Genomic DNA, 22430 nt, shown 5'->3' on the forward strand with positions numbered 1-22430 from the left:
AGCGACGACTAACGAAATCCAGGACGTGATCGATTGCGGGTCGGGTGAAGCAACGGGGGGGGGGGAAGCACCGGCCTCACCCTGGCTAGTTTGGCTAGCTCACTGGGATGGCAAGCCTCACCTTCCCGCGGCGCCTCCCTCCCATGCCTCCCACTCGGCTCCGGTTTGTCGGCCTGTCGGGCCATTCTCTCTCTCTCTCTCTCTCTCTCTTTCCCCCCCCCTCTGCCGAGAGCTGCCGAGTCTCTGACCAACACCAGGCAAACAATATGCTCAGAGCTTACATCCAGCGCCCTATCACGCCCTACGGCATGGTAAATCTTGGGACCCCAAAGCGGCGGCCATGTGCGCAATGACGGCAGGCAGGATGAGTCCGCGCGGTGAGCCCTTCGGCGTGCGGCCGTGCGGCGTGTTGCGGCGGCCAAGCAAACCCGCGATAAGCCATGAGCGTGATGAGCATGTGCGAAGCCGTCGCTTTATTAGATCTATGGCGTCGAGACACAGATTGAACTATCGTGACAAACGGTCTACTGCCGGCGTCAGCTGATCAGCTGATTACAATGCATGGCGACGAGCGCGGCGACGTTGCGACGCAGTCCGCAGCAGATTGCGAGCTTGCGAGGGTGCGATCTTGTAGGCTCGAGGCTCGAGGGGGCGATCGACTGCACTCATGCACTAGTTGTGTGTGATAATATGCCCTCGGCTTAATCCAGGCTGATTATAATCAACCTAATCAACCTCTGCCCAGTTTGCCGGATACGTCCTGGTGCCCTCGGAAGCCGCCCTGAAGTCCGGAACTGGCGATCGCTGGCATGCGCCCTCGCCCTCACTGATCACTCATCCGCCTGCTTGCATGCTTGGCAACCAGCGCGACGACCGGAGTGCGACGTTTCCATCATGTTGTCGGACATGCGCTCGGCGGGTGCTCCGACGACCGGACGTATGCAAGCCAGCGCTCGCGTGTGGGGTGTGCATGGCAATACTGGAGTACGTGCATTCCTCCTGAAACTCCTGACCATCCTGACCAAGGATGCGGATCGCTTCCGCCACAGGGTAAATGACAACGCCACGCACGCCACTGAGCAAAGGGAACCCGCGGAAGGAAGCTGGGCATGCTGGGCAGAAGGCCAGAAGGGAGATGGGTGACATGCCTCCATGCGGTCTCACCGTGGTTGGGTGATGGCGCCAAAATACAATGACGTGTACCTCTTATCAAGCTGCATTGGGCGTCGTGTTGGCGTGCGCCGTTAGCTCAGGAGCACGTGACATGCATTGCATCTGCATATCGCGCGTATCTCTCCGTTCATGTCCACAACTAGCACGACTATGGCTGGTGACTGACCAGTTGACCAAGACTGAATACATTTAAACATGTGTACATGTATACATGGACGCTTGACCGATGTCCCTTCCCACCGGTGTCCAACCAGAGTCCGTTGGCTCGTCTCGATCATCTCGCATGCGCGACCTGTTGATCAAAAAATCACGTGTCGCGTATCACGATATGTGGTTGCTGCGCAGCTGCGTGAGCTGTGGAGCTGTGGGGATGACGAGGCGCGAGGTGAATCAAGTTGACTCACCCCATCACACCATCACCCCCATCACTTGGAAGCAAATGCCGGGTCAGACGCCGGATGACCGCAGGCTCGTGCACGCCAAGAACGGACCGCTGATCGCACTCACTACTGACGAACCGCGACTATCAACACTCTCAAGCTTCGTCACCTTCACCTTCCCTCCACCTGTTGTTTCTTTGTCCCCCCATGATCCCATGATCCTTCTGACTCTCCATCGACACACTGGACATTCGATCATCCATCATTCACGATCATTCATTGTCTCCATGTCTCCACCATTCTCAATCGTGCACAGCAACACAACACTCACCGGAAGTCGGGCGCCTTCAGTTGTACAAGGGACCTGTCTTAGATCGAGCCTATTCACGCTGCTGCACATGGACTGTATCCTGATCACGGCACACATGTCAAAGAACAGCCATGGTCGTTCTACTCAGGTAGTAGTGCGCTTATCAACCTCAATCTCATCGATCCATGATCTATGATCTATCTCCTAATCTGCCAACCTACAGTTCCATCGGCAAAAGTCTCAAGTAGTCGATCGGGCTCGGAGGACCTACTCCGGCGGAAGGCCTCTCCGCCCTATCGCATCTCACATGTTCTTGGCTGCGCGTCAATAATACGCTGAGCGAAGGCTCTCGGAAACGTGCTGCCCGACTTGCAGTCCGAGGCGTGGGCGCCAACGGGCCACGAAGCACGACTCAGCTGCGGTTCTCATGCGCCCCGCTCCCTTTTAGACCGTCAAGCAGTCGCCCAGCGTCCGGCGGGACCGCGAACTCGACCTCTAATCAGATCCATGAACAAGCGTGTCCACATCCGAAACCCATCCTGCCCAACATTCCCCAGTACTCAGTTTCCCGTCCCGCGCCGTCTGGCCATCCAGGCGCTGATCGAGCTGATCGTAGCCAGCGGCGCGGGCCCCGGGCGGCCGTCAATTCGGCTGGGCATATGGCTGTGGAGAGATCTCCGTATGCCCGAAAGCACCCGCTCTCCCCCGAAGCCAGCCCAGCCGCACTGCACGTCAGCAAGGTGCACGTTTCGGAGGTGCCGGCATAACAATTGGTGCAGGAACGTGAAGGGGAAAGCTTCGAACTGGGTCTGCCGTGCCTGCCTCCTTATCTGGAGATCGAGGGGTCAGTGAATCGAGTGACGCTGCGGTGGTGGTTGCTGGCACGCGTGTTGACATCGGTTTCTCGAGACTAGGTGAGAGTTGGGCGAGAGTGTTCATGCGAGCGAATGCGGCTGGGCCAGGGCTGCCACGCCGGGGTTGCTACGTCGGATCCATCAATCGTCTCTGCAGATGATCGTCCGCGCGAGGCGGGGACTTGCACTCTTGTACACTAGACCCACAGTTAACCTTACAACCGTGCCACCTTCCCACTCAGTGACCTCTGCCTAGATTCAGTTGTTGTTCTAAATACTGGGTCGCCTCGACAGTGCTGGGGCGCGCGTCGCTGTCTCCTTGCCATTGGCTATGTGACCACGACCTCGACGACCATGTGGTTGGCTTGCAGACAGGAGTCTCAAGGTAGACATTAGCGTCGTCGAAGACATGTCTTACGATAGGCATTGTTGTGCATTGTTGAGATTCGGCGCAAAGGATGACTGTAGGTGGACGGGACCTTGTTGTTGTTGTTGTTGTCGTGATCATCGTCGTCGAAAGCATGGTGACGGCCTGCTGTAGAATCTGGCGTCAGTGCTGGGACGTGCGCCATCTCTCACCCTTCCTCCCTCTTAGCCCAACATGCGGCCGGCATCACGGCATCACGGACGCAGCGCGTTCGGGCTTTGACACGCGCACTGTACATACTCTTTCCTCCGGTGTTCCTGCCCTAGCCTCCGTATCAGCAACGCGTAACGCGTCCGGTTCTGCTTGGCTCGGTCCTTAGGCTTGATTTCGGGCATGATGGGCACGCTAGCTTGAACCCCGCGAACACTGCGGACCGAGACCACGGCAAAGATGAGGAAGTACTGCATCGACGCTACACTGAGTAAGTGCTACGCAACCCGTCTGATAGCAGACCCGGGCAACGGCGTCCTTCCGCACGCGTGGGAGTGCATCGACGGGGCATGGCAGCAGAACTGGGTGATCCACCGGGATGGGCGCATCGAGCTTGCAGGCCGTGGCCTGTGCCTCGACGTGCGCGACGGCGGCACCGATGTCCAGCTGTGGGAGTGCATCGCAGGCAACACCAACCAGCAGTTCGACATGTAAGTCCTTGGGCGTGCAAGGCAGCTGAGCTGACGGCAGCGGTCCGTACCCCGGGCAACTTCTCAACTGAGTGAATGAATCCTGCCTATGTGAATGTGTTCCTGAAGTGGTGGCCATGATAGTGATGTCGGCATAAATAGGGCCCACAAACACAACATCATCTGCAGTCCGTCGGCTGTCGCGGCGAGATGCTGTCGGGATGTGGTTTGAAGAGGCCGTCCGCCACGGCATGGCTGGCAGCCAAGAGAAGACAGTCGATCGCTGCTCGTAGAGCTCTTGGGCAGCACTTCCACTCGACGTCGGCCGCCGCTGCGCTCATCGCAACTGAATTAATTCGGCCGATTGAGCATGTCAGTCTCTAAGCATTCCGCTGGATCAGTCGCCCGTGTGCCATGTGATAGCCCGCCTGCAAGTCACACACAACACAGTTAACCTTGTCTAATTGTCTACGTGTACGTCAGCGCTCGTTGTTCGTCACATGCCCACACCGACCAATTTGAAGCACGTATGCACTGCCCCGCTCGGCGTCATCACACAAGCTCCGCTTCTCCAGGCACTCCGCTCGGTCGTGGTAGGCATATAAACGGGACGTGCACTCCTCCTTGTCACACTGACGTGCACTGCCGCTATGCCCACCACTCTTCTGCTCTTCATTGCTCTCGCGTCCGCCTCCCCCGTGCCCGAGGGCTCGCTCCTCCCCCGCACCGTAGTCAACACCATCCGCTGGCGCGGCGACGCGACGCGGAACCAGCTGACGAGCTGCGCCTCCGCCGGGCCCGAGGGCTCGCGCAACGGCGACAGACTTGACCTGTACGCCGTGCCCGGCAGCACTGACCCCAGCATCCCGCAGCCGATGCGCTACTGCGGGACATCGTGGTACCTGAACGACGGCGCAATCGGGACGGCGTGGCCCGGTGCGCCGTTCACGGGCCGCTGCATCGACTCGACGCTCTGTGAGAACGCACGCGGCGGCGCTGACTAGACCCCGGGAACGGCGTGCAGCCGCACATGTGGGACTGCTACGCCGGCGCGTGGCAGCAGAGCTGGACGCACCATGCCAACGGCCAGATCGAGCTGACGGGCCGCGGTAAGCGTCAGCGCCGGCGCGCTCACACCAGGGTACTGCCTTGACGTCAGGGACGGCGTGGCGAGCAACGGCCTCCAGCTGTGGGAGTGTGTCGACGGCAACATCAACCAGCAGTTTGACATGTGGGGTGCATATGGAGACGGCTGATGGCAGCGTCGCGTGGACTCCGCCTTAGGGGCTCGATGTCGGTCATTGAGCAGGACCATGGATAGTGGTCGAGAAAGGGAGAATGCGTAGGACAATGAACAGTGGTCTGCTTCGGAAGCTGCATCCAAAGCATCCATCCGCATCTGAAGGGCTTGCTCTTTGCAAGAGGTCCACGAAGGAGAAACGAAACTACACTGCTCGTGCATCAGTGTCGGAAGCGGCGTTCTTTGCGCAACATTCCGAAACTGCGATTCCACTGGAAACCAGTTCAGAGTTTACTAGGTGAAATACCGCGGGTGCAGTCTTAGAAGCACGGCAGAGTTGAACGATCGGAGTGGCCAGTAGTCTCAATGAACACGCTCCACCCGCGCATCCAGTCATGGGGGAGGCAGCCACAGCACATGCATTCCGCGGATAAGGATCTGTGACACTCCTCTAAGGCTCATAACCTTATTTGGCGGGTTGATCTCGTCTCTGCGCCCGGTCCGTTTGCCATCCACAGCATCGTCAGATGACTGCCTACAACCAGCACTAGAGTTGGCCATAATTGTGGTCGGCCAATGCATTGCCTCCCCGAGCGACACTCACTCACGATGCTCACTCTCGCCCTCTCAACCCTCCTCGCCACAGCCACCGCCACCCCGGTCGACCTCTACGCGCGCGCCGCGGTCTTCCGCATCACATGGCGGCACGGCCCCCCCAGCCGAGAGGTGCTAGTTTGCGCCAACAATCCTTACGTTCCGATCCACAACGGTGCGCAGATCCGACTGTGAGCTTCGCCCATCTGCTTGCTTCGTGACTGAGCCAAGGTTCGAGGGCAGCGGCTACTGCCATGGCCGGTGGTACATCGAGAACGGCGCGATCCGCAACACTAACACTATTCGGGGCGCGTGCCCGCGTGCCTCGACAGCACTCTGAATCCGGGCAATGGCGTGAAGCCGCATATCTGGGACTGCTATGCGGGCGCTTGGCAGCAGAACTGGGTGACGTATGGGGACGGGAGGATCGAGCTGGCTGGAACGGGTGAGCATTCTAGGGGACCGGGGGCGAGAGGGCGAGAGGGGGAAGGGGAGGGGGAGGGGCGAGGGGAGTTGCGAAGGCGAGGGAGGTAGGGGAGCTGTGGGAAGGGGCGGCGAGTGGCTTACGCCAGGTCTTTGCCTCGATGTCACGGACGGCGACATGGACAAGAGTCTCCAGCTGTGGCAGTGCTACAGTGGTAACAGGAACCAGCAATTTGACATGTACGTCGAGGAAGAGTAGGCTAACTGTAGCATGGCGGCATGAGCAGCACGGAAAGAGCGTATGTGAGATGTTCGGACAACTCGGATGTGATTGCGAAGGTTGAGTATCAGCGAGCGATGATGCCGTGTGTGCAGTATGCATGCTAAGAGTACCCCGAAAAAGAGTAGGGGGAGAACGGGGTGCATCTGCTGCGAGGTGCAACGCCCGCCCCGTCCCAGTAGGAGATCTGGTGCGAGTCACTCACCTAAGATGGCGTCCCTCGGCACGCAGGGTGCTCGACTGAACAGCATGGAGAGCGAGCGGACACACTAGAGACAGAAAACGCTCATCAGGTGCGATGGGGAAGCAGCTAGTCAACAAAACTTGTTCCGGTTGGCCAGTCTGGGGAGTGAACGTGTCTGCGGCGATGTCACAATTCACACGACTCCCAGTGCCGAATGCTGCCCTCTTCTGTTCCAAACATCCCACCCACCAGCGTCGAAGTGCAGTGCCACCGTCAGTGGCCAAGTTCCGGCGCGAACTACCACATGCATCCCACACATCGGTTTCGCATCCACAGCGAGCGAAGCAGCCATTCACACGAACGCAGAGTCACCCTCCTCAGCGCCTCAGCGCATTCCCACGCGATGTGCCGTGTGGGCTTCTGTCCAGCCGCCCGAGAGGCAAATCGAACGGTAGACCCAGAAGGCAGATATAAATCGCGCCTACCACCACTCTCACTCCCTCATCACCCACAGTTAGCCATCTCCTTCTCGCCCACACGCCAACGCCTGGCCCTTCGTATAATCACACCTTGACACCCTCAACTCCTTGTTTCTTCGGTCTTCAGCTAACACCAGAGGAAAAACATCCCGAACGAGGTTCCGGGTGCGATCTCGTATGCGATCTCGAATGCGACATTGGCTATGCGGCTAGATCTGTGGGCAGAACGACATCTTGGCTGAGAAGGCTAGGACGGGGCTCAAACGCATTGCACCTAAAGGCCACACCGGAGGACGTCAATTTCAGCCCTTTACAGAATTATTCTGTCTTTTCGCGGCCCTGCTGTACCTCTTGTCCAGGCATTACTCGCAAGGCACTTTATGGTCGCATGCGAGATCGCACTCGGAACCTCGTTCGGGATGTTTTTTGGCCAAACACAAACTTATGTCCATCCATTTCCACAGCTACGCGCTGAAATATCGACGGGCTGTCGACGTGTCTCCCGTAAGCCAGGCCGTTGCTGCAGGCGGTACGGTGACAGGAGCTTTGGCGGTGTATGACAGCGGAGCGTCCTTTCAACCTACGCCGTCATCACGACTCAGACTTCCCGCGTCGAAACCCCCGACATCGACAGGTCAGGTCGACCCTAGAAATCAACCTGGGGTTCTTCATGCCCCAGCAAAGCTGCATGGTTGAACGCGGTCTTGCAAGGAATGCCAACAAGGTAGACACGTGCTGAACCGTGCGACCGATGACCGGGGAACGTACTGAGGCGATACGCGCAAGGGTCCGCCCACTCGGGGAAATTAATTGTGACGGACGAGATATGACGCTCCGGCCATTGCAAGACTTTCCAGAGCATTTCGTTCTACATAGCGAAATACGGATCGATCCACGGAACCCCCAGAAGTCAAACGCCCACTGGTTTGGACACCATATCAGCTTGACGACGACATTTTTGGGTCCAGCGCCACCCCTTTTCCTCGCTGTGTGTCTCTCCGTCACTTTCCCAATGCGCTTTGCCTGCAGGCGCCTCCGTCTGGATCGCGTTTCTGACTCTGTGCTGTCGTCCTCAGCCCTTTCTACGCTGTCAAATCCTTCCGCCCTCTGATCCTGGTGATTTGCATGCTGGGCCTCTACGGCCCATTCCTGTCAGCCTCGGCCGTGTCCTTAGATAGGCGACGCCTCCTGTCTTGGTTAAGCTCGGACACCGGGCCAGGCCAGGTTCACTTCGGGCCCCGACACGATAATTTCATTCCCCAGAGCGACCGCCGCGTACTCAACGCCGTCTCCGTTCCCGTGCACTATCACAACGACTCGCGCCCAGTGTACGCGGGTTCAACGGAATCACACACCCATACCCTTCATGCGCCGAATTGCCCGTCCAAGAGCACTCAGACGCCCTCTATTCCGTGACATTCGTTCGCCTTGCTGCTCATGAGGGCCTCTTCTGCCCAACCCCCTCGGCTTCTCCTTTGACCCCTTGCGGCTCCGCGCAATCTGGAGGCCCATATCGTGAATTGCATCACCACTTCCTCTCTTCCGTTGTAGTTCTCCGCCTTCATTCCAGGAGTTTGGACGCGAGGTTATCTAGGGAACGGCCTCTCGATCCGGGCTGACGGGCTTTGTTCTTTTTTTTTTCTTCCTTCTCCATATGCACTTGGTGTTGTTGCAGGGGGTACATGGGGTGCCAGAGATGGTCGTTCGGGTGGAATGATGGCGCTTGCACAAATAATCGCGAGAGTGCTCGGCGGCAAGATGGACGGATGCCTGATCGCTCAACATGTTGAGCGATCAGGCAAGGCTTCATGTGTCGGTCACGCAAGTGGTTGCGCATCTCTCTAATAGGCTCATATGAGGAGAATCGATAGTTGTTGGGAACAACAGATTCGCTTCTCTCTCGCTAAGGTAACACGCCGCAATCAAGCCGTAATTGCACGTACTGACTTAGTTATCAAGGCAAGCCCATGCACAGGACAGAGTTGCGCACCTCGCTCTCTAAACGTGTTTAATTGTCACCAGCACCGCGCTCATCGATATGTTGCGGTCGAGAGGGCTACATTGCGAGAAGAGGACCATTGCGAAATCTTGGCTTTCCCGTAACACCCACCGATTCTCCGCACGAGCGCACATGTTTCCATTGTCGCCGACCTCCCGCATAAGCTGTGACAAGACCCACAGCATGGTCCTCCGTGGTCCGTGCCATACCCAATCATACCCCATCACCTCTCAGGAGTTGCAGGAGGTTGCCCATTCAGCTGATCCCGCGACTCCTTGCGCGTCCAAGAACCCACTCGTCATCTCGCTGGATCATCAGCAGACACAGTGGCTCAACATGATTCAGCCAGTGGAATCGACCCGAAGCGTAGGAGGACAGATCCTGCACGAGCCCGCGGAGATGGGCGACTTTCGAGGACATCGAAGGTATGTGTCCGCTGACGAGCGGAAGCTGTGCAGTGGCGTCGGCGCAGGGTCCCTCCGCATTCCGCTCCTTCTTACATACGGTCCGAGCGATATTCCGCGGGGAGAAGAGTGGGCGGTCTTGGCGAGCGTCAGCTGACGCCCCAGTAGCATATAAGCCTTCGGTCGTCTCACTCTCCCTTACTCTCACCCCACTCCGCTTCCTACTGACATGCTCCTCGCTCCCCTCATCGCCCTCGCCGCCCTTGTCGCCGCCGCCCCGGCGCCCCTCCCAGACCCGATCCCGGAGGAGGGCATCCTTCTCTCGCGCCAGGTCTCGCCCTTCATCTACTGGCGGCACGGTACGGACCGGCGCACGCTCATGGCGTGTGCCGGCGGCGGGCCGACGGGTACACGCAATGGCGACCTGATCCAGATGTGAGTGCGACACGATTCACGCTGATCGCCAGCGGCATGAGCTACTTCCGCTACTGCAACCCCTCGTGGAGCGTCACGGGCAATATCAACCAGGGCCCGACGCGGTGCATGGACGCGACACTCTGTGAGTGTGTTTGGCCTACCACTCACCCCACCGACCTACCCCACTCCTCGCTCACTCGACTGCGCGCCTCTCGGCGCCCACCAACGCGACTCTGCTCGCCCACTCGCTTCTCGTGCTTATCCGCTCACACACAGATCCCGGTAACGGAGTCAAGCCACACATGTGGCAGTGCTACAACGGTGTGTGGCAGCAGCAGTGGCGGTACCATGCGGACGGGACGATCCGGCTCGACGGCCACAACCTCTGCCTGGACGTGACGGACGGCGACCCAACCAAGCCTGTGCAGATGTGGGAGTGTTTCCCCGGCAACACGAACCAGCAGTGGGATCTGTGAGTGGCTACAACGGCTGGGTTGCTGGGCGAACATCAGGAGAGCAGCAGCGTCCGGTGTCAGGACGCAGGAGCGGCGAGGGGCCGCGCGGGAGCTGACGCCAGCGTGTACCCCGCGTAGACGTATTGGACGGAGGCCCGTGCGCTTCCATGGACACTGGACACTGGACACTGAACGACTTGATGAGTGATGAGATTGAAAGAGATGGAATGGTGTGCGAGTGAGAGGACATGAATGCATTCCATTTTCTATTCAGAATGCTGGAAGGAATGTAAATGCACTGTGCCTTGCACGCTTATGTTTGTGTGGGGGTTGATGATCCGGCGATCTGCGGGGTACTCCCGGACGAGACGATTGGTATCGAAGAGAGGAGACAAGCCATTCACCTGGATTCCGCATCACCTGGATTGTGGGGAAGCATGCCAAATTAGCATGCCAAATGCCAGAGGCCCTCGGTCTGCCGCTCGCTTGCAGCGGTGGGGTAATGTTTTGGTCGGGCCAGTAGCCTGTGGCCTGCTTACCTGAGCTCGACTCTGAATCGCGTGCACCTGGATCCTGGCACGCATGTCTCAGAGACAGCCAGCATGCCTGGCTTGGCACACATGCTCGTGTGCCGGCGGCAGTGGTCATTGAGTATTCAGTATTCAGTCATTCAGCGCGCGAGCCCGCCGCCCAATGGACGATGGCTGGCAGATTGAACCGTGGGGCGGGTACTCTGCTTTCTTCGCCTCCGCCATCGACCAAGGTTGGTGCACGTCACGCAGTGTACGCATGCCCTACCTCGAGAGGGACGCGAACAAGTTGGCTCGTAAGCAAACAATTTCAAGTGTCCGAAGAACTGAGGATCGCGAGGTCACTGTCGCATTCGCGCACGCTAGCCCAATTCAGACGCGAGATTGGCGAGTCGGGACGAATGGATGTATGACATCAGCCCCCCAATCCTGCCCCGCCATCTCCGCGCTGGCTTCGGGCCTGGCGGGGTGCCTCTGCCCTCTACCCCGTCGTTAGCCTTGAGCCTTGGGCCGTGTGCCGTGCATAGCATCAGGACGCGCTAGCGACTCCGACTGCGGCTGTGGATTGCGAGCGCGCATTGCAAGCGAGTCGGGGGAGAAACACGTGTACAGGATCCAATTCTAGCCACAGCGAGCCATTCCAGCAACAACAAAATGGGGGTTCGCAGATCTGGCAATCTACGCAATCTTGACTCAATTGCTTCTCCACTGGACAGCGCGCAGCCTGACAACTTTGCGCTGCATATAAACCTCTCCAGTCTCGGCCCCCTCTCTCATCTGCTCTCATCCTCTCGCATCCTCTCGTCTCCTCTCGCCTCCTCTTCCCCCACCACATCCATACAAAACCACCGCAACAATGGCCGAGGACGCCCCCAAGTCTACCAGCCGCCGCCGCCGCTCGTCCACCCCTTGGACCGAGGTGCTGGCCATGACCTCCATGCAGCTTGGCGACTCCTCTGCTGTGTCTGTCGAGAATGCGGTCGACGATGAGCCGGCCTTCGACCCGGAGACGCCTCGTGACATGAGCTCGTGAGTCTCTAGGGTGGTCGCAGTGCTGACGATAGATACCCTCCACCTGAGCCTGGAGCTGACTTCAACATTGTTATGATCGGCGCAGGGGTGAGTCACGCTGTGTGTGGGGCGAGGGGGGGCAGCAAGAGGAGCTGCTGGCGAGGGCGAAGAGTTCATATGTGACTCCGGCATCGCCCCCTTGGCCCCGCATTCATTGCCGCCACCGCCAGCATCCCACTCACACCAGAACATTATGTTCGGCTCGGCTGAGGGCCCGTGGAACCACTCGTTCCGCCTCGAGCACAAGCTCGGCCCGCGTCTCAAGGTGACGGCGCTGATCGACCCGAACCTGGATCGCGCGCGCCAGGTCGTCGAGGAGAAGTGCAAGAGCTTCGTGCGCATGGCGTACGAGAACTGCAAGTTCTTCAAGACGGTCGAGGACTACAACACTGCCCTTGCGGCCGACAAGCTCCCTAAGCCACACGCCATCATCGTCGGCTGCCCTCCCGCCTACCGCGGCGGCACGACCAAGGGCTCCGATCTCGAGCTCACCCTCATCAAGTACTTCCCACGCGTGCCCTACTTCATTGAGAAGCCTGTCGGCACGTGTCCGGTCGAGAGCGCCAAGATGGTTGCTAAGAGCCTGCTCACCAACGGCAACATCGTGTCGGTCGGCTACATGCTCCGCTACCTCCGCTGCGTGCAGAAGATGAAGCAGATTCTGCACGAGAACAACCTTACTGTGATGGCGACCAACGCGCGTTACGTGAGTTCACAGTGGCCCCTCCCCACCACCTTCAACGCCCCTCGCTCTTCCCACCACCCACAATCCTCTCCACACGCGCCCCTGCGCGACTCGCGGCTAACCCCAGTCCTGCGCCTACGAGGCGATCGCGAAGCCCGCGTGGTGGACGAAGTCGATCGACATGGGCCCCGTCATCGAGCAGGGAACCCACTTCTGCGACCTGTCGCGCTACTTCGGCGGCGACGTCGACATGGACTCGGTGAACGCCCACGCTGTTGAATGGTACGAGGCGCCGGGCAAGCTCTCCAAGATCCCCGTGGACGAGGAGAAGATTCCGGCCGACGACCGCATCCCGCGCATCACCTCGGCTGTGTGGAAGTACACGAACGGCGCCGTCGGCACCTTCCAGCACTCGGTTGCCCTCCAGGGCGACCAGTACTTCTGTGAGCTTGAGGTCTGGGCCGACGGCTACCTCCTCCGCCTCACAGACCCGTACCAGAACCCGACGCTGTTCGTGCGCCGCCCCGGCTCCAACGACGAGGAGCGCATCCAGTACAATGAGGACGACCCGTTCTTCTCGGAGATCTCGGGCTTCATCGACACGATCGAGGACGGGCCCGAGCCCAACATCCTCTCGACGTTCGAGGACGCCGCCAAGTCGTACGAGCTGACGTGGGCCATCCGCCTCGCGTCCGAGGCGAAGCTCGTCCGCAAGCCTTCCCAGGCGTAGGCGACATGCATCTGAGGGTTTCCGGGCGGGCTGCGGCTTTGCCCAGCTAGGTTGTCAATGTATACATTTGAGATTCGATGTGGATTGCTCAAAGTGCCTAAAGCGTTCCAGTTCTAACTGATGGCCTCACAGCTGACGCTGCTCACGCAGCCACATACTCAGTCCACTCGGGGTGAGTAATGGCACCGGGAGAGGAGGGTTGAGATAGCGGCGATTGGCGGAGGAGTGGCTGCTAGTACCGACGGTGCTCCCCAACTGCCTTGCTGTGGGTATACTTGGGGGAGTTTCTGACACCTGGGTAGCAGGATCGAAACAGAGGCGGAGAAATGACTATCAGGATTGACAGTGCTCTGCGGCTTACCATGTTGTTGCCACGCGGGGGGGGAGTGGATTTGACATGCACGGAGCAGGGAAGTGTCAAGGCGTTGTATGGGCGTTGTATGGGCGGAACAGGTATGTGGCTACAGTGTCTGACCAACGAACCGTCTCTCGAGGGCCAGGTCTGAGAGAGGCGGGATAGAGAGGAGTGTGAGCAAGTGTACCTACAAAGGACGGTACACGAGGTCGAACCGCTCGAGCGTACACGCACGAGTCTTGACGTATCGTATGCGAGAGTACGGCGATGATCCAAAATGGATGACAGAGTCAATGTTTGGAGATGTACGAAAGTTGTATGAGCAGTAAAATGCAGTGAGAGAGCGACAGCTACGTGAGCTGACCCAGGCAGCGCACTTTGGCCAAACTTGTGAGCTTTCCTCTGTCATGCCGTGAGGTGTTGACTTGCCAAACATTATCCATAGCAAGTGCATTGCTTCGGGATTGGCAAACGGCGAGCGACAGTGCTCCTCCGCAGCCGCAAGCGAGATTCGATCCAACGTTGCGCCTCATAGCACACCTCTGCAGGCGCGATTTGAGGTGGCGCGAGATCGCCGGAATGCATGACGGCAGTGACGACTGTGACGACGCATGGCGCACAGCGCAGAGTTGAAACGACATTGCCGAAGCGACATGGGATGTCAGCGGCGCAAGCGGTATCTGGCGGACATGGGTATTTCGGACGTGTCATTCCATCTCCGCCATTCCATCTCCGCCCTTCTTGTCTTGGCATTCCGCCCCACTCTACCTGGATAAACTCCCACCTATCATAGAGGGTCCGGATTATCTCAGCCCCACCCGCGCCAGCGCTCATCCAGCATGCGGCGCCGCCCTTCGGCTCGGCCTGCCCACACCGTGCTCCGAGCCGACGCCGCCCCCTCCTTGCTTATATAACTTTCGCCGACTCTTCGTCTCTCACAAGCGCACGCATTTCCGACAGCGCATCCCGAATTCAGCGTATCCACGGCGACTCTCGCCGACACCCAGCTCACCGCCCCCTCTCCACCCTACCTCTTCCCCCCTCGCCCCCACCGCACCGCCGCTTCATGCCGTACTGGTCCCTCCGCGTCGGCTACACTTGCGACCCCAATGACTAAATCTGAGGTCTCGCCCCCACCGGCCCTGCCGTTCCCGGCTCATACAGCCGAGGCCGCCAAGGTCCTCGAGGCGCTCGGCGTCGACCCCTCGCAGGGCCTGTCGGCGTCCGAGGCCGCCGCCCGGCTTGGAACGTACGGCCCGAACCGCATCAAGCCGCCGCCCAAGGCCAACCTCGGCAAGATTTTATTTAGACAGGTCGCAAATGCGATGACGGTAATTTTGAGTGAGTCACCACAATACAACTCAGGTTGACGCGCAGTCGGCGCCATGGCAGTGTCCTTTGGCGTTATGGACTGGATTGCGGGCGGCGTCATTGCCGGCCTCATCCTTCTGAACATCAGCGTAGGCGCATGGACGGAATGGGAGGCGGAGAAGATTGTCGCGAATCTCGCGGTAGTCGGTGCGCCGACGGCCGTCGTGCTGCGGCACGCGGACTCTCCGGCGACGGCTCAGCCGCTCGAAATCGCCATCGAAGACGTCGTCCCTGGCGACATCGTACTGCTGAAGCACGGCGACATTGTACCCGCCGACGGCCGCGTTCTCGAGGGCCTGAGCAATCTCGAGGCCGACGAAGCCTTCCTGACTGGCGAGTCGTTGCCAGTTTCGAAGCAGGCTGAGCCGGTCGACGAGACCGACTGCCCCGTTGGCGATCGGTTGAGCATGGTATTCTCTGGCGCTATGATCACGAAGGGACGCGCGTCTATCGTCGTCACCGGTACAGGCATGGCGACGGAGATCGGCGCGATCGCCCGCGCGCTGCAGAGCAAGGGCGAGCGCACGGAAACCGGCCTCGCCGCCGCATGGTATTGGTGTCTCGTCAAGCTGGGTCTCCGCGAGACCTCGCCGCTGCAGTACAAGTTGAACAAGCTCGCCTTTTCGCTCCTTCTCGCGGCGATTGTCACAGCCGTCGTCGTGCTCGCATCCACGGGATTTAGAGACATTCCGCGCAGCATGGCGACGTATACCGTCGCGGCGGCCGTGTCGATGCTTCCTGTTTCCATGGTCGCAGTTGTGTCGCTCACGCTCGCGCAGGCGTCGGCCGCGCTCGCGAAGGAACACGTCCTCGTGCGCCGCATGGACGCGATCGAGGCCCTTGCGGGCGTCGACAACGTCTGTTCCGATAAGACCGGCACGCTTACCGTAGGGCGCATGGTCGTGCGCAAGATGTGGGTTCCCAAGGCTGGCGAGAAGGGCGGGAGTGGCACGACGTATGCGTTTAGATCCGGTTCGGATCCGTTCAGCCCGTACGGCGAGGTGACGGTTGAAGGTGAGGGCGGCGGCGAGCCGCTGTCGCCGGCCAAGATCCAGGAGGCTGCGCCCGAGCTGCACGCCCTCGCGATGTGTACTGCGCTGTGCAACCAAGTCGTACTTTCGCCACCGCGCGACAGCGACGAGGGGTGGCAGGCGAATGGCGACCCGACCGAGACCGCTCTCCAGGTTGCATCGTACAAGCTCGGCTACGCCAAGCCGTCGCTCACGGGCGCTGCGCTGCCGGAGGACATCCCCGCCATTTCCGTTCCCCGGCCGTACCAACAGGTAGTCGAGCACGCGTTCGATTCGGGCGTTAAGCGCATGTCGATCGCGTATGTCGGTGCCGGCGGCTACACTTGTTTCCTCAAGGGCGCAGTCGAGCGCATCCTCGACTGCTGCACGACTATGGGTACAGAGAAGATGACGCCCGGGGCGCGCGACGACCTCATGCGCACGGTCGAGCACCTCGCGTCGCAGGGCCTGCGTGTGCTGGGCTTCGCGAGCAAGAACGAGCCGGAGACGGTGGACGTCGCTTCGCTCCCGCGCGAGGCGTTCGAGGCTACAGGATGGACATTCCTCGGATTGGCGGGGATCTACGACCCGCCGCGCGAGGAGTCTGCCGGCGCCGTGGAGGCGTGCCATGCCGCCAGCATTACGCCGCGCATGCTCACGGGCGACCACCCCGCGACGGCCAGAGCGATAGCGCTCACCATCGGTATTCTTCCGCGCACGTACCCCGCCGCGGCGGTCATGACGGGACAGCAGTTCGATGCCCTGAGCAACGCCGAGGTGGACGCCCTACCCGATCTACCTCTCGTAGTCGCGCGCTGCGCGCCCGAGACGAAAGTGCGTATGGTGGACGCGCTGCACCGGCGCGGGCAGAGCACGGCCATGACAGGCGACGGCGTCAACGACTCGCCGGCGCTCAAGCGCGCCGACGTGGGCGTCGCGATGGGCACGGGCTCCGACGTCGCGAAGCAAAGCGCGCGCATCGTGCTCACGGACGACAACTTTGCGAGCATCATCGGCGCGATCTCCAAGGGCCGCAACGTGTTCATGAACCTCTCCAAGTTCCTCCTCTACCTGCTCTCCGGCAACGTCGGGCAGCTGACGGTCATGCTCATCGGGCTCGCGTTCCAAGACCAGGACGGGTTCTCGGTGTTCCCGCTCTCGCCGGTCTCGGCGCTCTGGGTGAACACGCTCACCGCGGGCCCGCCGGCGATGGCGCTCGGCGTGGAGCCGCCGTCGCCGGACGCCATGACGCGCCCGCCCGAGGCTTACGCGACGATCTTTACGCCCGAGTTCATCATCGACCTCTTCTTCTACGGCCTCCTTCTCGGCGCCCAGTCGCTCGTCAACTTCGTCATCGTCATGTACGGCTATTTCCCCGGCGACCTGGGACACGACTGCAACGAGCGTGATTTGGCGGTGTGCGCGCCCGTCTTCCGCGCCCGCGCGACGTGCATGGCGACCCTGCAGATCTGCATGCTCCTCCACGCCTTCCAGTGCAAGCACGCGACGATCTCAGTGTTCAAGCTCGACTTGCGCGCGAACAAGATGCTCCTCTGGTGCGTGCTCGCCCTCGTCGCGTCCACGTTCCCCATCATGTACATCCCGGTCATCAACAACCGCGTCTTCCTCATCGGCCCCATGAAGTGGGAGTGGGGGATCGTGTTTGCGCAGATCTTCGTGTACGTCGCCGCGTCCGAGGCGTACAAGTGGGGCAAGCGGGTGTTGTTCCGGCGCCGCATGGCGGCGGGCGACGTCGAGGGCGGTGTGAGCGAGGAGTAAGCGCCCGAGCGCGCGTGGCTGGCGAGAAGGCGCATGCATGCTGGCCAGGAAGTCCAACCAGATCGAGACAGTAGAAGTAGAAGCTAGACATATTCAACTATGGCAATGCACAATGTGACTCGGGACCGGTGCGGGGTACACGGGGCGTGAGGGTGGCGCTTCACGTGCATGGTGGCGGGCATGCGCCATAGCCGCGCGGGACGCGACTTTCGGCCGAATCTTATCAGATTATAACGTGACTCGCGGATTGCGAAAGCGGCGAGCTCCGGTGTCGTCTTGGCTGTGTCACCTGTCCCCCCACTTTTCGAACTTGGGCGCCGCGAGACAACTCATCTCTCGACCATCCACCATGACCATCACAGCTCCTACAAAGACCGTCGCCGTCCTTGGTTCCGCATACGGCGGGATCGGCGCTGCGGCGTCGCTCGCGCGCCGCCTGCCTTCGGACTGGCGCGTCGTCTTGATTGACCGCAACACGCACGCGAACCGTGAGTGCCATATCCATCTCCTCGGACTATGTCGTCCGCGGCTCCAGTGCTGCCACGCACTGCTCGCTCACACCAGACGTCTACCCCTTCCCCCGCTTCACCGTGCTCCCCGAACACGCGCCCAAGGCCTTCCTGCCGCTCTCGCGCGTCTTCGCGAACGCGCGCCTGACCGAGGTGCAGGGCAACGTGCCCGAGTCCGAGCGCACGGGCTCGCCGCTCCCGCCGGCGCCCGAGCTGCCGGCGTCGCATGCGCACCAGCAAATCCAGGGTGTGATCACGGCGCTGTCGCCCAACAGCGTGACCTACGTCCTCGCCAAGGACGGGGCGTACGACGACATCGACTTGCAGAACCCGCCGGCCGAGCGCGTCGAGACCCTCGCCTTCGACTACTGCGTCTACGCGCTCGGCGGGGCGCTCAGCGCGCCCAGCGACGCGTGGGCCGAGTATCCCGGCGGCGGGCGGGGAACCAAGGCCGGCGGCGTCGCGTTCCTCGCACGCCAGGGCAAGGTGGTCGAGCAGGCGCAGAGCATCATCGTCGTGGGCGGCGGCGCGCTGGGTATTCGTACGTCAGCGAGGTGGGTGCGCTGACACCAGAATTCGCTACCGACATCAAGGACGTGCACCCCTCCAAAGAGGTGACGCTGCTGCACTCACGCCCGCGCCTCATGCCGATCTACAGCGAGGGGCTGCACGACGAAGTCGTGCGGCGGTGCGGCGAGCTCGGCGTCAACCTCGTGCTGGGGGAGCGCGTGATGTCGTGGCCCACAAACCCCGGCGTGCTCGACGGCACGCCCAAGACGGTCACGACGGACAAGGGCACGTCGCTGTCCGCCGACCTCGTGCTCGTGTGCACGGGCACCAAGCCGCACTCGGGCTTCATGCGCGCGCTGGACGCCGACGCCGTCGCGCCGAACGGGTGTATCCGCGTCAAAGACACGCTGCAGGTCGCGTCGGACGACGGGCGGTGGGACACGTTCTTCGCTATCGGCGATTGTGCGGACACGACAGCGATCCGCGCCGGACACATGTCGTTCGCGATGGGCAGCGTCGCTGCGCGCAATATCGTGCGCCTCATCGCTGCGAAGGGGAAGGAGGCCACGGCCGAGCTGGAGAAGTATGTGCCGGAAGAGGCCAAGATCAAGGTCACGCTGGGTCTGCGACACAACTGCGTCGCGACGCCCAGCATCGCCACGCCAGGGGATAACGGCGTCCCGGATATCGGCGCCAAGGGCATGTGGGTGCTCGCCGGTGCCCAGGGCATGCCGGATGATGCGTAGGCGTACTATAGTAGAACGTTTCATCCGTGTTCCATGCACCATGTTCCATGTCCCATGCACCATGTGCTCCCGATCGCACCGAGACGCTCCCGCCCGCTCCACACTCGTCATGCATCGTCTGGATGCTTGTGGCTGGTGTCCGTTGACAGCTGCCCGCTGGCTGGTCTGGACTGACACCGACGTCATGCGGGCCGGGCCTACTACGTCATACCTCACACGACTTCACCCACCATCCTCATCCAAGTTTGGCAGCGACCGTCCAGCTAGCTACATAAAAGGGATGTACCCCACGCACCGCACACAACGCCAGCTGCGCAATGTCCGACCCAGCCCATGTAGGAGAGGCGCGCGATGTGCCGCAGCGCGCCGACGAGCCTGCGACCGTGATTTCCGCCCAGCCGACGATGATCACCCCTCCCGCGCCAGGAGCGCCTGGCCTGGGCGCCCCCGGCGCCCCCGGCGGCCTCGGCGCGGGCGTGCCAACGCCCTCCTCGCCGACCGCAGCAGGCCGGCCGGCCACGGCCGGCGCGGCGCTTCCCGCCTCCGGCGGCCCCCCCACCGCCGCCGTGCCCTCCGAGAAAGCGATCGCCGCGACCGTCTCCGCCGACCCCTCTCTGACGGAAGACACGCTCGTCGAAGGCATCGACGACGGCACGCTGTACCTCATGCTCCGCGCGTTCAACAAGCAGGTCAACCACGTGCTGCACCCCGCCGTCTCGCTGCCCCCGCGCGAGCCGGATTTGCGGCACACGGATCTCCAGAACGTCCCGTACCGCAGCGACACGCTCAAGGCGAATCTCGAGCGCCTCGTGCGCGGCCTCGGGCCGCCCGCGTCCCGCGGCATGCGCGAGGTCGCGCGCCTCACGGACTGGGATCACGAGTTCAAGCGCACGGCAGCGTACTGTGCCGCATACTTCATCGCGTGGGGGTTCGGGGTGGTGGTGCTTGCTGCGACGATGTTTTTCTGCGTGCTAATCTGCTTCCCGCCCACCCGCAGGATCCTGTTTCCCTACGTAAGTCCGGAGCTCGCTCTCGTGCTCGCTCGCTCCGCTGACAGACAGCGACCGCCCACCCCCGACCCCGACCACCCTTCACGCAACCGCACCGCGGACCAGGAACGCGACGAAGTCCCCGTCGAAGTCTCCGCCGTCATGACGGGCTTTGCGAGCGCGCTGCTCTTTGGCACGTCGGACGAGGGTAATGCGACCGTCGGGCCCAAGGAGTTTATCGACGACTGGGAGGATCCCGCAATGGAGATCCACGACGAGAAGGGTCGCCTGATCGGCTTCCGCACGACGCGTTACGACCGCAAGGCCGAGATTGTTGAGGTGAATGGCAAGCGCGTGCGTGTGCGCCGGGACCGGGTAGACGCACAAACCGAGGCCGAGGAGAAGCGCGACGAGCTCGTCACATGGATGGCAAAGTCGACCGAGACGGGGCTTGGTAAGGGCGCCGACTTCATCGAGATCATGCAGAAGTGAGCAACGACGGCCGCCGCCGGCACTGACCCCAGGGCGCTCTCTCCGCCGCCCATTTACCCCGACTACTATGCGCGCTTCAAGATCGCTGGCCTGCTCGTCGTGCCCGCGCTTGCCCTGCACTTTGTGCCGGCACGCATGTTTGGGCGCGGCGCGACGTTTATCTTTGGGGCAGTCTTCTGGGGCCACAAGTGGCTCGAGCGCGGCGCGCGTGAGCTCATCCGCCGTTACCCCAACTGGAAGATGTACGTGGACCCACGCAACTCGATCCTCTCGGGCGTGCCGACGGATGCGCAGCTTGTGCTGCACCTCCTGCGCGTGTCAGAGGCTGAGAAGGATCCGCTGCCCGCCCCGCCCATCTACCCGACGCTGGAGGATACAAAGGATGTGATCAGAGAAAAGACCGGAGACAACGCAGGCGACATTGTGGGTGGCGAAGCCGCCGTCGGCGCGCCAACGAGCGCCGAGGGCGCTGAGCCGCCCCCGCAGGGCGTCAAGAAGGTCACGGCGACAACGAAGCGCAAGACAAAGGGGGCGTTCAAGCGCATCGCGCGCAAGATCGCCGGCATGGGCTCGGACGTCACCGTCGTTGGTAAGGAGAAGAAGCTGCGCGGCAAGATCGACAGTCTTGTCCTCAAGGCCAAGTGGGGAGACGACGCGCCTGGCGGGTACAGCGCCAAGCTGGACGGCACGAGCGGCCACCTGTTCCTCGACGACGAGGAAGGTTGTCTCTCGTGGGTCCCGCTGCTCAGCAAGACGCCCGAGCGTGTGTGGTATGTCGACGACCTTGTTGAGATGAAGAAGGACGGCGTCGGCGCCGGCCGGCTCGCGCTGGCCGCTGTTAGCGGCGCCGAGATTGCGTCGCTTGGCCTCTCGCTTCGCTTTGCGAAGACGGCCGACGATGTCAGTCTTTCTGAGATGAGCGAGGAGGAGCAGCTGGCGGCTGCGCAGCGCGCGCGCGAGACGCTCGTGTTCAAGGGCGTCAAGGAGCGCGAGGCGCTGTTCAACCGCCTCGTCGCGATGGGCAACCAGCGCTGGGAGATGTTGTAGTTGAGTAGTTGAGTGAGTATGTAGTCGTAATGGACATGTACGCAGAGAGGTGGGGAAGGTGGGGAACCGGAGGAAAGTTGACGGTGGTTGAGTCATGCATGGAGGAAGGTCGGACAATGAGGCGGCAGGCGGCAGGCGGCAGGCGGGTGTCGAGCGCCGACCTCGTCCCAAAACAGAGTGCGCTCGTCACCTCGGTCGCCGTCTGCACCATGCATGCATGCACGCATGCATCATGGATGACGGCGGGTGAGCCGCTCACCAAATGTCCGAGTCAGGAACAAGCGTCGTTTTTTCTCGCACGGGTCGTGACGGCGGGTCCCGACCCGCGCGGTTGGGGTGCCGTGCCCGCCCGCTTGACTGCTCTCTG

The 22430-nt window shown here is 61.3% G+C and overlaps 6 protein-coding genes across 6 annotated transcripts; all 6 read left to right on the forward strand.

Moving 5' to 3' along the window:
• Positions 1-3644: 3644 nt before the first annotated feature.
• COLE_07322 (uncharacterized protein) lies at positions 3645-3864 on the forward strand (the record flags this gene model as incomplete). Its single annotated transcript, XM_018426339.2, has 2 exons — positions 3645-3785; positions 3826-3864. The coding sequence occupies 2 exons, from the start codon at positions 3645-3647 to the stop codon at positions 3862-3864; spliced, it is 180 nt and encodes a 59-aa protein (XP_018282221.2).
• A 550-nt stretch (positions 3865-4414) lies between these two features.
• Positions 4415-10260, forward strand: COLE_07323 (uncharacterized protein; the record flags this gene model as incomplete). The annotated part of the gene is made up of 3 exons (XM_065626537.1): positions 4415-4596; positions 4627-4739; positions 10061-10260. 3 exons carry the CDS (start codon positions 4415-4417, stop codon positions 10258-10260), a joined length of 495 nt encoding a protein of 164 aa, XP_065482154.1.
• Positions 10261-11625: 1365 nt separating this feature from the next.
• On the forward strand, positions 11626-13255 carry COLE_07324 (uncharacterized protein; the record flags this gene model as incomplete). The annotated part of the gene is made up of 4 exons (XM_018421953.2): positions 11626-11798; positions 11834-11888; positions 12028-12546; positions 12653-13255. 4 exons carry the CDS (start codon positions 11626-11628, stop codon positions 13253-13255), a joined length of 1350 nt encoding a protein of 449 aa, XP_018282217.1.
• A 1464-nt stretch (positions 13256-14719) lies between these two features.
• COLE_07325 (uncharacterized protein) lies at positions 14720-17770 on the forward strand (the record flags this gene model as incomplete). The annotated part of the gene is made up of 2 exons (XM_018421952.2): positions 14720-14951; positions 14988-17770. The coding sequence occupies 2 exons, from the start codon at positions 14720-14722 to the stop codon at positions 17768-17770; spliced, it is 3015 nt and encodes a 1004-aa protein (XP_018282216.1).
• Positions 17771-18119: 349 nt separating this feature from the next.
• Positions 18120-19535, forward strand: COLE_07326 (uncharacterized protein; the record flags this gene model as incomplete). The annotated part of the gene is made up of 3 exons (XM_018421951.2): positions 18120-18258; positions 18335-18820; positions 18853-19535. 3 exons carry the CDS (start codon positions 18120-18122, stop codon positions 19533-19535), a joined length of 1308 nt encoding a protein of 435 aa, XP_018282215.1.
• Positions 19536-19852: 317 nt separating this feature from the next.
• COLE_07327 (uncharacterized protein) lies at positions 19853-22063 on the forward strand (the record flags this gene model as incomplete). Its single annotated transcript, XM_018420661.2, has 3 exons — positions 19853-20548; positions 20597-21012; positions 21049-22063. The coding sequence occupies 3 exons, from the start codon at positions 19853-19855 to the stop codon at positions 22061-22063; spliced, it is 2127 nt and encodes a 708-aa protein (XP_018282214.1).
• Positions 22064-22430: the final 367 nt, after the last annotated feature.

The sequence above is a fragment of the Cutaneotrichosporon oleaginosum genome (genome assembly GCF_008065305.1).
Source record: "Cutaneotrichosporon oleaginosum strain ATCC 20508 chromosome Unknown ATCC20508_contig07, whole genome shotgun sequence".
In the NCBI taxonomy this organism is placed as follows: Eukaryota; Fungi; Basidiomycota; class Tremellomycetes; order Trichosporonales; family Trichosporonaceae; genus Cutaneotrichosporon; species Cutaneotrichosporon oleaginosum.